This window comes from Palaemon carinicauda, chromosome 22, assembly GCF_036898095.1.
Source record: "Palaemon carinicauda isolate YSFRI2023 chromosome 22, ASM3689809v2, whole genome shotgun sequence".
NCBI classification, from domain to species: Eukaryota; Metazoa; Arthropoda; class Malacostraca; order Decapoda; family Palaemonidae; genus Palaemon; species Palaemon carinicauda.
Window position 1 is genome coordinate 65,611,405 of NC_090746.1, and position 13,484 is coordinate 65,624,888.

General features: G+C 39.1%; 1 protein-coding gene across 1 annotated transcript in view; it reads left to right on the forward strand.

Moving 5' to 3' along the window:
- Vps13 (vacuolar protein sorting 13C) overlaps positions 1–13,484 on the forward strand; it is a 469,226-nt gene that overhangs the window by 123,305 nt on the left and 332,437 nt on the right. Inside the window, exons 13-16 of the mRNA XM_068346310.1 lie at positions 10,970–11,122; positions 11,796–11,973; positions 12,236–12,431; positions 13,000–13,091. Coding sequence (XP_068202411.1) covers positions 10,970–11,122; positions 11,796–11,973; positions 12,236–12,431; positions 13,000–13,091 — 619 coding nt within the window. The remainder of the gene's footprint in view (positions 1–10,969; positions 11,123–11,795; positions 11,974–12,235; positions 12,432–12,999; positions 13,092–13,484) is intronic.

A 13,484-nucleotide genomic window follows, 5' to 3' on the forward strand; every position in this document is an offset into this window, starting at 1 on the left:
AAAACCTTTCAGTTTTTTTCCTTTAGTCAAATAACATGTTTTTGACGATATATAATTGGGCTCTTCTCTTAGGTGCGAAATCAAGAGAGAAAGAGAGAGAGATAGAGACGGAGGGAGAGAGAGGAGAGAAAACGTTCCGTTCAAGCGGGTAACGTTTTTCTCGTGTTACTCTCGTCCCTAGTCGCTGTACGGGGAAGAAGGTAAAACGTTTCTAGGGTTTTATTCTTGTCCCCAGGCTATGTGCGGTGAGAGATTGTAAACGTAGTTTATTTGAACTAGTGTTTAGTCTCTTTCCCAGCCACTGAATTTTTTATCTTTATATATGTTTTCTGTTTTTTGCTAGTATTAATGAGCTGCATTATACGACTGATTTCGCAATTACTACCTTTTAATGAGGGTAGAATTGCGTGTTTCAGGTAGAAATCAGTAAAATTTTCGATTTCAGTGAAATAAGTGCAAAACAGAAAATCGAAGTGATAAAGTGATATGCGCAAAGTGTTACAGTGTTGCGTCCGAGGGTTCGTCTGTTCGTGCCTGTCGTTCACCTAGTCCGGGACCTCTTGCAAGCTCCCAAGCCCAGGGGAGAAGTAATGTCGAACGACTTATGGGTTCGTCAGGCCTTGATCAACGAACAGACGTTTCCCTCCGTGGTTTCGGGCGTATCTATCCAAGATCGCCCCACCCACACAAAGACGAGAGAGCCCATTTATTTCTCGTCTGCGGAAGAGGTTTCTCGTAAGAAACCATGGACCAAGGTCTCGCAGCTTATTAAGCGCAAGTCGGTCCCTTCCGCGCAAGTCGGTCCCTTCCGCGCAAGTCCAACGGCCCAGTTGTAGCCACTGGGTCAGTTCGGACTCGCTGCAGTCTTCCGAAGACTGCTCACCTCCTAAGAGAGGCAAAGCGGTACCGCATCAGGCATTCACACCGTCTGTTGCCGCACCTGCTCCTGTAGACCCTAAGTGGTCTTTGCTGCAGACCATGTAGTCTCAGTTAACGTCATTGATGCGGGACTTTCATGCGGAGAAGGTTGACACTGCACCAACCTCTAGCCTACAACCAACCACGGTTGTGCGTCCTGTGGACGCTGAGGCGACCTTCTCCCGCACTCCAAGAGAGTCCCGCCACCCATGCGTTCCAGTGTACCCTGCCAGCCGCATGTTGACGTTCAGTAACGCACGGAACCTTCCGTTGACGTTCGCGAGGTACAACAACAGTCTAAGTTGTTTTGTTTTGACGCGGTGCGTCAACCTCCGCATTCTAGAGTTGTTTTGACTGCTCAGTATAGACAGTCAAAGCAGTCTCGAGTGAACACTGTATGTCCTCACGCACCTGTTGTGGTTGACAGTTCAGTTGTTGACAGTTCACAGACTGTCAAGCAGTTACATGACGTTGCCTTCTGGTCTGCTACTAATGCACCAGTGAGAGACTCACTGAGGTAACCTAGCTTTTATCGGACAAGGTTCCTGTAGATGAGAAAGTGCTGTTCTCCCTCCTACTGATATTCCCTTGAGGACTCTGTCATTTGGAGAGGAGCCTTAAGCTGCTTAGCCTCCTATGGACTTTAATTAAATCATGATGATTTTTTAAGGATCTTCGTCCGGATCTTGTAACTGCTGCTCCTCGTTCGCCTAAACGTCAGAACTTACACTAGGCCTAGCTACTTCGAAGCCGTTGTTTTTAAGCTAGTGCTCTCTCGCTCTCCTAGAGAGCGTTACGTTGGCTAGGCGACTGGTTTTTGCACCAGGAGGAGTTTTAGGGATACAGCCTTTGATTTCCCTTCTTTTAAACTGGCTTATAGAGCGAGAGTCTGATAGGACACGAGAGAAGTTCTCGGCTTGGGAGTTCATGCCTCTGCCCAGATAGACTTCTCAATTCTGGTAGACTCGCCCTGGCGCCTAGCCAGGAGACGCTCCAAGTTGTTTACAGGTCAACTTCTCAACTTTTGTCGAGCCTTTGAAGTTTTGCTGTACTATTATGTCACACATAACAAGGCTTTCAGGGATGGTAAATGGTTCCGCCTCAGTCGCTAACCCCGTCTGTTGCCACACCTGCTCCCGTAGACCCTAAATGGGCTTTGCTGCAAGACATGCAGTCCAAGCTTGCGTCCTTGATAGAGGACTTAAATGCGGAGAAGAACCTTCTGGCCAACAACCTTCCAACCGGTTGGTTGTGCGCCCTGTTGACGCTGAGGTAACCTACTCGCGTCTGCCAGTTGAGGTGGTTCCTCCTTCTGGCCAACAACCTTCCAACCGGTCGGTTGTGCGCCCTGTTGACGCTGAGGTAACCTACTCGCGTCTGCCAGTTGAGGTGGTTCCTCCACCGATGCGACCCAGTGTGGGTTGCCAGTCGCACGTTGACGTTAAGCGACGCTCGGAGGTGGTTGTTGACGTTCAGGACGTTCAACAACCAGCAGAGGTGACTTGTTGTGACGCAGTGCGTCAACCTCAGCAACCCGGTAGGGTGTTGACTGCACAACCCAGACAGTCTAGACAGTTTCGTGTTGACGCTGTACTTCCTCGCGCACCCATGGTTGTTGACAGTTCACAGACTGTGCAGCAGTTCCATGATATTGCGTCCGGCTCCGTCACGCATCCACCAGTGCGACCGGATTCAGCGAGTCAGACGTTGCCCACTCCGTTGCCGTTTCCTCATCAATTTCGGATGAGGAACCCTCTGATGAGGACGTTGCTGAACAAGACGATCAGCCCCCAGCCCTGCTATCCATCCAGAAGATGCTGAAGAAGGAACGCTGCCCAGTCAGGCTGTGGATGAGTCTGGTAGGGACACTGTCATCCGTGGATCATTTTGTGTCACTAGGAAGACTACATCTCCGTCCTCTTCTATACCATCTAGCTTTTCACTGGAAAAAGGACAAGACGCTAGAAGCGGTCTCGATCCCGGGTTCCGGAAAGATAAAGTCTTGTCTGACTTGGTGAAAGGACTATATCAACCTTAGAGAGGGTCTTCCCCTGACTGTTCAGACTCCCAACCACGTTCTCTTCTCGGACGCATCGGACGTAGGCTGGGGTGCGACTTTAGACGGTCGGGAATGCTCGGGATTATGGAACTCGAGTCAAAGGACAATGCATTTCAACTGCAAGGAGCTACTGGCAGTAAGTCTGACCTGGAAAAGCTTCAGGTCTCTCCTTCAAGGCAAAGTGGTGGAGGTGAACTCGGACAACACCACGGCTTTGGCGTACATCTCCAAGCAAGGAGGGACCTACTCTCTGACATTGTACGAGATCGCAAGGGACCTCCTCTCCTGATCAAAAGGTCTAGACCAGAGGTTCTCAATGGGGGTGAAATTCACCCCCAGGGGTGAATTTTGGGCTTTCAGGGGGTGAATTGTGACAGAAGTAAGTTTATGGTCGAGGAGAGCAATTATAGGTTTTGGCGTAACTGGCCTGTCACGTGGTCTGGGATTATATCATGTGCTGGCCCAGGAAAAATGGATTAGACAGTAATATACAAGTGACCACCCAAGCTAATCCTAGGATTGGAAAAGGTACTGAGGAAGAGACAGATGGCTAGAGAATTAAGTAGGGCCCAAGAAAATTACTTGGCAACTCCAAGGTTGGGAACTCTTGGACTATAGATAACTGAGAAGCTAATATCAAGAATCAAGTTGTGCAGGAGATAAAGTCTTCAGCATTTAGCTTATTTTCAATTAAACTTGATGAATCAACTGACGTGGCATCATGTTCCCAGTTGATGGTGTTTGCAAGGTATGTTCACTCAGGTTCATTTAAAGAGTTCTCTTTCGTTCTACTAAGGCCTCTGATATTTTGGAGAAGGTTTCATTTATTTTTTAATTAGAAAATCTTTCGTGGGATAATATCAGTGGGTGTTGTACATATGGAGCACCAGCTATGTTAGGGACAAAATCAGGATTCCAAGTATGTGTGAAAAAGAGCTCCAAATGTGAAAGGCATTCATTGTATTATCCATTGTCAGGCACTAGCCTCAAAAACACTTCCTGCTCCGCTAGATAAGGTTTGGATCAAACAATTAAAATTGTAAATTGCGTCAAAGGAGGGGCACTCAACTCACAACTTTTCAAGCAGTTATGTACTGATATGGATGCAACCCATCATTCACTTCTTTTTCACACAAATGTTCGTTGGCTGTCATGAGGAAATGTAACTGAGCGAATATTTGAGCTTAGAGATGAGCTCAAATTGTTTTTTGAAGTGCAAGGTAAAACAGAATTTCCTGCCTGGCTGAGTGATGAGGAATGGATCATGCGTCTTGCCTATTTGGTTGATATAATTGAGCAACTGAATCTTCAGATGCAAGGAAGGAATACAGACATTATAGAATTCGTAGATGCCCTGGAAGCTTTCATGACCAAGCCTGAAAATTAGAAGAAAAGTGTAAATGCAGAAAATGTAGCCCTGTTTGAGAAACTATCATCCATTCTTAATGTTTGTGGTGAAGACAAGGTGCTTCCACAATTTGCAAAAAAATGAAATTTTGTAGCATTTGACAGCACTGGAAAATTAATTCAGACGATATTTTCACGAACTTAGTGATGATTAGTTGGATTTAGTCAGAAATCCATTCAAACTGTCGGTTGAAAAAGTTCCTGATGATTGTTAAGATGAGGTTTTGGAGTTAAAAAGTGATTTGGGTGTAAGAGATATGTTCAATGAGAAATCAATAACAGAATTTTGGCCTCTGATGTGCGATTCCTACCCAAAAGTGGCAGAAATGGCTATCTGTGTATTGCTTCCGTTTGTATCGACATATCTTTGTGAGTCAGGCTTTTCAACTCTGTTACAAATTAAAACGAAGCATCGCAGTAGATTAGAGGTAGAAAATTACCTGCGTTGTGGCCTTTCAAGCACTCATCCGGGTATCCCAGAATTGGCTAAAAAAAAAAAAAAACAATCACAGGTTTCGTCAATCGATGAAATGTAATCTTCTAAATAAAAATAATTGCATCAGCTTCAGTTTGGCCTGTTAAGTAGTTCTTATAAATTTAAAAAAAACTATTCTACTTTCATTCAAGTTTTATATATCCATCAATATTTTCAATTTGCATATAATTTGTAATATTCCATTATAAAAATAATCCATGTAGAGCTGTAAATATATAATTCAGTTTGAAAAAAATAAATAAAAGGATTTTTGGTAATATTTGCATATTATATACAATGCACTTTTTGAGGCAATTTTTGGAAAAGACAGGAAGAGGGGGTGGGGGGGAATGACGTCATTGCTAATGGTGAAAGGGGTGCATGGGCCAAGAAGGTTGAGAACCCCTGGTCTAGACATATCACTAGTAACGAGGTTCATCCAAGGCAACTTGAATTTCATGGCAGATTGTCTCAGTCGGAAGGGACAAATAATTCCAACAGAATGGACCATCCACAAGGATGTATGCAAGAGACTTTGGGCCACCTGGGGCCAGCCAACCATAGATCTCTTCGCAACCTCGATGACCAAGAGGCTCCCAATATTTTGCTCACCAATCCCGGACCCAGCAGCAGTTCATATAGATGCCTTTCTACTAGATTGGTCACATCTAGATCTATATGTATTCCCACCGTTCAAGATTGTCAACAAGGTACTGCAGAAGTTCGCCTCTCACGAAGGGACAAGGTTGACGCTAGTTGCTTCCCTCTGGCCCGCGAGAGAATGGTTCACCGAGGTACTTCGATGGCTAGTAGACGTTCCCAGAACACTTCCCCTAAGGGTGGACCTTCTACGTCAGCCACGCGTAAAGAAGGTACACCAAGGCCTCCACGCTCTTCGTCTGACTGCCTTCAGACTATCGAAAGACTCTCGAGAGCTAGAGGCTTTTCGAAGGAGGCAGCCAGAGCGATTGCTAGAGCAAGGAGAACATCCACCCTTAGAGTCTACCAATCGAAGTGGGAAATCTTCCGAAACTGGTGCAAGTCAGTATCCGTATCCTCGACCAGTACCTCTGTAACTCAAATAGCTGACTTCCTCTTATATCTGAGGAAAGAACGATCTCTTTCAGCTCCCACTATCAAGGGTTACAGAAGCATGTTGGCATCAGTCTTCCGTCACAGAGGCTTAGATCTTTCCAACAATAAAGATCTACAGGACCTCCTTAAGTCTTTTGAGACCACGAAGGAGCGTCGTTTGGTTACACCTGGTTGGAATTTAGACGTGGTACTAAGATTCCTTATGTCAGACAGGTTCGAACCGCTACAATCAGCCTCCCTGAAAGATCTCACCTTAAAGACACTTTTCCTGGTATGCTTAGCCACAGCTAAAAGAGTCAGTGAGATTCATGCCTTCAGCAAGAACATCGGATTCTCATCCGAAACGGCTACATGTTCTACAACTTGGTTTTATAGCCAAACACGAGCTGCCTTCTCGGCCTTGGCCAATATCGTTCGATATTCCAAACTTATCGTATGGTTGGAAATGAACTAGAAAGAGTCTTATGTCCTGTAAGAGCTCTTAAGTTCTATTTAAAAACCTTTACGAGGCCCGTCTGAAGCTTTATGGTGTTCAGTTAAGAAACCATCTTTGCCTATGTCAAAGAATGCTTTATCCTATTTTATCAGACTGTTAATACGAGAAGCTCATTCCCATCTGAATGAGGAAGACCAAGCTTTGCTGAAGGTAAGGACACACGAAGTTAGAGCTGTCGCAACTTCCGTGGCCTTTAAACAAAATAGATCTCTGCAAAGTATAATCGACGCAACCTATTGGAAAAGCAAGTCAGTGTTCGCGTCTTTTTATCTTAAGAATGTCCAGTCTCTTTACGAGAACTGCTACACTCTGGGACCATTCGTAGCAACGAGTGCAGTAGTGGGTGAGGGCTCAACCACTACAATTCCCTAATTCCATAACCTTTTTAATCTTTCTCTTGAAATGTTTTATTATTGTTTTTGGGTTGTCCGGAAGGCTAAGAAGCCTTTCGCATCCTACTTGATTTGGCGGGTGGTCAAATTCATTTCTTGAGAAGCGCCTAGATTAGAGGTTTTGAGGAGGTCCTGTTGTATGGGTTGCAACCCTTGATACTTCAGATCCTAGGGGTCGCTCAGCATCCTAAGAGGATCGCGAGGCTCCGTAAGGAAGACGTACTTAAAAAGGCAGAGTAATTGTTCAAGTCGACTTCCTTACCAGGTACTTATTTATTTTATGTTTGTTATTTTGAATAACTGCTAAAATGAAATACAAAATACTTAGCTCATAATAATGTAAACAAGTAATGCTGGTCTCTACCCACCCCCCTGGGTGTGAATCAGCCTATATAATCACCGGCTAAGTTTAATATTGAAAAATGTTATTTTTATTAATAAAATAAATTTTTGAATATACTTACCCGGTGATTATATATTAAAGAACCCTCCCTTCCTCCCCAATAGAGACCCAGTGGACTGAGGAGAAAATTGGTTCTGTGTTTACATTGAGTACTGAGTACCTGCTAGACAGATGGCGCTGTTGATGTACACCCCCTACCTGCATAGCGATCGCTGGCGTATTTTAAACGTAGAGTTTTCTGTCGAGCAACAGAGTTGCAGCCTATATAATCACCGGGTAAGTATATTCAAAAATTTATTTTATTAATAAAAATAACATTTTTTTACATTTGATACCACAAGAAAAATTTAATAGTATACTTTCAATGACATACCCAAAGAGGTACAGTGAGATTACACACTCCTCACTGGAATATCTAAATTACAATACAAAACTGCCCCTAAGTATAAGAGAGAAAGAGAAAGCAGATTATGATATCTCAAAAACAAGTCTTATGCACAAAAGTGCAGCGAATGCTAACAAATCTGGAGAAGACAACTTAAAACTACAGTAGGGTCCCGAATTATGCGAGAATTTGGTCGATCAATGACCTCGTATAAATGGAAAATCGCATATTTCGAAACACACAATGAACAGAAACAATTCCATTGGGGCCATGGCAACCAGCAACTTGCCTATTCAAACGTGTTTACCACCCATTTCCAATACTCTCTATGTACTATACTATATTTTATTATAATATCAATTTGTTCTTGTTAACAAATCAAACATTTAATATACTGTACTTTAAAATTCTAATAACTTGAAAAAAGGTTAAAATTACAACCAGGATGGGTGTAAACACCGTATATTTCCCGTTATAACACCACCCGAAATACAGACAAATTTTAATGTTTGTCACATCTATTGTATAAGATAAATGGTGAATAGCAAAACCATCACTCTATAGACTAGCTTTTGTTGTATCACTGAAAATCCAGAATTATCAAAATAAAGGCGATTTTATATCATGCGTTTCCTAAACACGCCAAAAAGCACGATAAAAAACGACAACCAATGTTTTGTTTACGTTTTTCTCTGATCATAACGAAGAAACAGACGCATTTACACATCTGTGTATAGGTTAGTTTTTGCATTGACAGCAATCTTACCAAGTATTGATTATATGTTGATTTTGTAATTACCAATGTTCTACTTATTTTTTCTTAGAACTTCCAAATAAAGGAAGTGAATGCCATTTATATAATTTTTTCTTTATGACGCCGCCTGAAACGGAAACCTTCCATTCGTTTACTGTACGCTCTATCTTCGATCATAATAAACAAACGAAGGCATTAAACACGCATGATCAAAGTGATAAACAATGATATTAAAAGCTTTTAGTAAATATGTTATTACAAATATTTACCGTATCTATACATACGTAGCAAAGCAGGATTTTTTTTTTTTTTTTTTTTTTTTTTTTTTTTTTTTGCGTGTAATCAACAGTAACAAAGTGCCACTAATGACAGAATGATAATTTACGATAATTCTAAACTGTTACGAAAGATAATTGTCCTTTCCATATCCAAAATACTTTTCCTAACTTCAGTTATAAGTCAACTTGTACCCACCTCAATTATGGAACCGTCAGAAAAAAGTAAAAGAAGAAGAAAGTACTAGGCCAGGTTTTAAAGTCGTCGAACAATTAGGTTATCGCTATGACGTTCGACGTGACAGAGATGGTGCGAGTTTGGAGAAAGTAAGGAAAATTTAATCATGATTGCTTTTAATATAATTAATACTTTGTGAAGCCACAAAGATTTCATTTGTTATACACAGAGAGAGAGAGAGAGAGAGAGAGAGAGAGAGAGAGAGAGAGAGAGAGAGTGTGTGTGTGTGTGTGTGTGTGTGTGTGTGTGTGTGTTTTAAAAGTACTTAACAAAAAATATGATAGATTAAAACACATTGGTGCTTATGTAATATCAACTAACTGTATAGATGGTTTGAATAAGTTAAGAAATGGTATAAACAATACTTTGTTGCTGTAGTCTTACGCGCATACTGAGAGCGGCAGCTAGACATCAGCTGATCTAATCACAGCCAGAAGTAAAACAAAAAGAAGTCAGCAATACTCTATTTTTAAAACACACCCGGAATTCAAAAACAAATGCACATATTTTCTTAAACCGCAATTAACTATTTGAAGAGTAGCAATTTTCTAGAATAAAATGATGTTTCCTAAAAAATTGTGATTTGCTGACGAAATCGGATACCGTATTTTAAGCTATGATTGAAATGGATGTAAACACGGTGTATTTTTTTTTTTCGTATTTAATTGACACTTTAAGAAAACCGATTTTGGTTTCTTCATCTATTAGTAAGTATTGTATAACACAAGAGAGAGAGAGAGAGAGAGAGAGAGAGAGAGAGAGAGAGAGAGAGAGAGAGAGAGAGAGAGATATTTTTATAATTATACTTTGTACTCAACAAACCAATCTTTGCAAATCAAATGTATACTGTTTAAAATATGACAAAATATTGCCGACTCGTTACCGAAGTTTAGGCTATTCACTGCCGATAAACGACCCCAGTCTACTCGTGAAAACCTTGAACGGCCGAAGGGAAAAATAAAGCTTTTATATATACTGTACTAAAAAAATAATGCTTTAATATACCATCATTAACACTACCATTAAAATTATTGAAAGGTTGGAGAAAGATTGAAATTATGTTAATAAGATGTAATGTTAATATTGTTTTGTAATATTTATTATAAATCACCGTATTTAGTGCTACCAATATACTTAAAAAGATAATAGATTTGATACATTTTGTAGTGCTTGACTAGCAGATTTTGAACAGCTTCGCAGATACAGAAAATTTATTTTTGAAAAATAGCTATCGCATAAAAGGGGAATCGTATAATTCGAACATGTATAATTCGGGACACTACTGTACGTAAATTAATATAAAATAGATCGACAGACTTGACAACTGGACGGAGTATCATACATTGTTGTTGTTCCTTGTTGACTTTAGACTAAAGAAGTTATCTGACATGTATGGCATGTTATTCTTGTTGATGCTGGGTTTCATCTCTTTACTGGAGGTATTAGAGTACGGGAAGGAAAGAAAAATAATTTTTTTTTTTTTTTAGGAGTAATGTTGACATTCTAAGCTTCCAGAGACAATAGCACTATGAACATCCAGAAGGGTTCATAGATATAAGAAATTTTATCATTGAATTTTGTCTAATATATTTTCATTTCACTTCTTTACTTGAATTTAGTTTATGAATAACTAGTGGATGTTCCACAACAAACCCATGACTCTTCTTGAATTAATGTTTGTGTGTATGTACCAGCCCGCTATGTTAATATGTATTTAAGCAAAGAGTGGGACGAAATAGGGATTGAGGTAGAAAGGGCAAAGTCAATACTGTTGCGAGGCAAAATCTACTGCTTATAGAATACAATGCAGTATAAGTTGATACATTAGTGGGAAATTAGATTATGCTATTCATAGGTACAGTATGTTCATTCTGATGGTTAAGAGATTTATGGGGTGGGATGGTTAAGTCATATGCTTAATTGGGAGTTTACTAAATTAAACTTAGAATTTATATTCATCTCATTCTTACGAAAGTTTTTATATACTGATCTTTTTTTATTTTTTAACAGTTTGTTGTATGTTATTCTATTACATGAATCATGTATGTTTTTACTGAAAACTATTATTTCAGGTTACAAGCTGCTGCCCTCAATCAGTTGGAGGTTGTGAAAGAACGTAGTGCCACTGGCTTACAGAATGTCATTGATAACCAAAGTATCTTAGACTTGGATGTGTGCTTTGCTGCTTCCCACATAGTAATTCCTGAGGGAGGAAAGTATCATAAGTAAGTAAAAAACACTCCCATATGTAAGAAGAAAATGTAACTAGACTACCTTTTTCCTAGAAGGAATTTTTACTGAACTTTACTATTCATTATTAATTTTCTCTGTGACTTGTGAGCGCAAAAAGATAAATTCACTATATCTCTTTAGAAATGTTCAAGGGTTATTAGCTATTTTCAAGATAGCTGTTTATCCCCCTTTTTCTTTCTGTTTTTCCTTTCTTTCTCCTTTATATGGTGTTATAACAATAACACCTCAAGTTTGTCATGCACAAAGCACTAAGGAGTGCTAAAGGTTTTGTACATTATGTTTCAGTTTTTAGCAACATTTATGCTTCAATCACATTAGCTCTTTCATTTTAACTTTCAGCTTCAAAATTTTTGTATCAATTCTCATTTTCCACGGATATAAATAGTTCATCTGTAACCGTGTGATATTCACATTTTGTTTTTAGTGGAGTAGTTCAACAGTTTTATAATTATAACAGTAATAATGATGACGATAATGTAAGCGGTACCTTCTTCAAGTTTGTAGAATAATGAGACTTGTTCTTGAAAGAAATTGCATTAGATTTTGCAAGAGGTCTTGCACTCTTCAGAATTTCCAATCAAAATATCTATATAACTTGAGCTTAAATAGAACATTTGTCTGAAACTGTCTTGTTATTTCTCACAGTGGCTGTTCCGCACTTGTGTTAACCCTTGGTAGCATGAAAATGATAAGTGTACCACGTGATAGGAAAGCTCCTGGAGTGGCAGATCTTGTTTCATCAGGCTTAACTCAGCAAGAAGTGACTGAAGCCATTAGAAATTACTCTTACGATTGTTTCACCATTGAATTAATAGATATCCAGGTAAGTAGTTGTTATCCATTCATAGCTTGACTGAATAATGGAGATTTTGAATGAAAATATGTTGGAGAAAATTTTTAGGATTCATGCCACCAAAGTGTTAAAATGACAGTATTTTGATATTTTCTATCAGGTATGATAGACTGATATATCATAAATAAACCATTTGAAGGAAACCTGTGATAGAATTGATTGCAGCAAAGAAATGACAAATATGAGAGATTAACAAACAGTAGTACAGTATAGTTTTTTTTAACTTTTCCAGGCTGTCATAGCTTATGACGATGAGGATTGGAGACCTTATCTGAATTGTCATAATACCACATCCACTACTCCCCTTCACCTTCTTGCACCAACAACTCTTCATGTAGATATGTACAAGTGCTTACTAACAGATGATCCAAACTTAGCAAAAGTAAAGATTAATGCTTCGTTACCTAATGTGGCCCTTTCAGTTATTGGTGAGTTTTAATTGTTTATAGAGTGAGAAATTAGCAACTTGGTGTGTACTATAATATAAATGTATCATTTACATTTATTAAAAGATTTCTAGCTGTGTTCCCTAGAAATGTTCATGCATAAAGATAAGGCACTTGACTGCTAGAGAACTAATTTTCATCACCTTAGTTTATTCACGGGTGTGATTAAATGTCATATAAGCGTCTTGGTTCATTTTTTATTGCCTTTTCAACCCCTTTTACGATATGGAGGAATATGTATGTTGTTTATGTATAGGAGTAATGACATAATGGTATTTTAGATAAGGATTTGTATTTTATTAGGTATCATGTATATTTTTTTTTCTATGAATTATGTTGTTAATGTTTTCTCTTATCAGTGAATCTTTGTGGGAAAGGATTTGGACATACTGATGGTTGGATGAAAATAATTCTTATTTGAAAGCTGAATAGCATATGATTATTAATCTTGTATCTATATAACTTGTTTACCGTGAACATTATTTCGAGTTGTAGTAATTAGTTTAGTGATTATTGACAATTATTTTCTTCTTCTTAAATTAATTTTCAGATGAAAGATTGCTGCATCTTGCTCACATTGCTAACAGCATTCCAAAAGCTACTGTACCTGAAGACGTTGAGGAAGAGAAGTTTGTTGATCAAGTAAGTTTTATTGGTTACTCGACACTTTTACCGTTATTTGTGTTTTTGTAATTTAGTAAATACACTCGTGGAGGAAAAGTACTTGCATGACGAATTATCTGTAAGGATTTTTTATTTGTCATAAGAATACCTCAACTACACCACTATCCTGAAAATTTTAGCATTTTGGGGGTTGTCTGAGTTGTGTAGGGCAGATTTTGAATTTAAAACATTATTAACCAAGGTGCATGGGTAACTATAGGATCAGAAGTATACACGGTCAAGAGTTCTGTAAGGAAAATTAGCCAAGTATTAGGAAAATTGGAAAAATGTAGTTGGTAAAGTATATACATACGAGAACAAAGTTTGGTTAGGTCAGAAGTTAAAGCTGAAAGATTTAAAACTTTATCATTA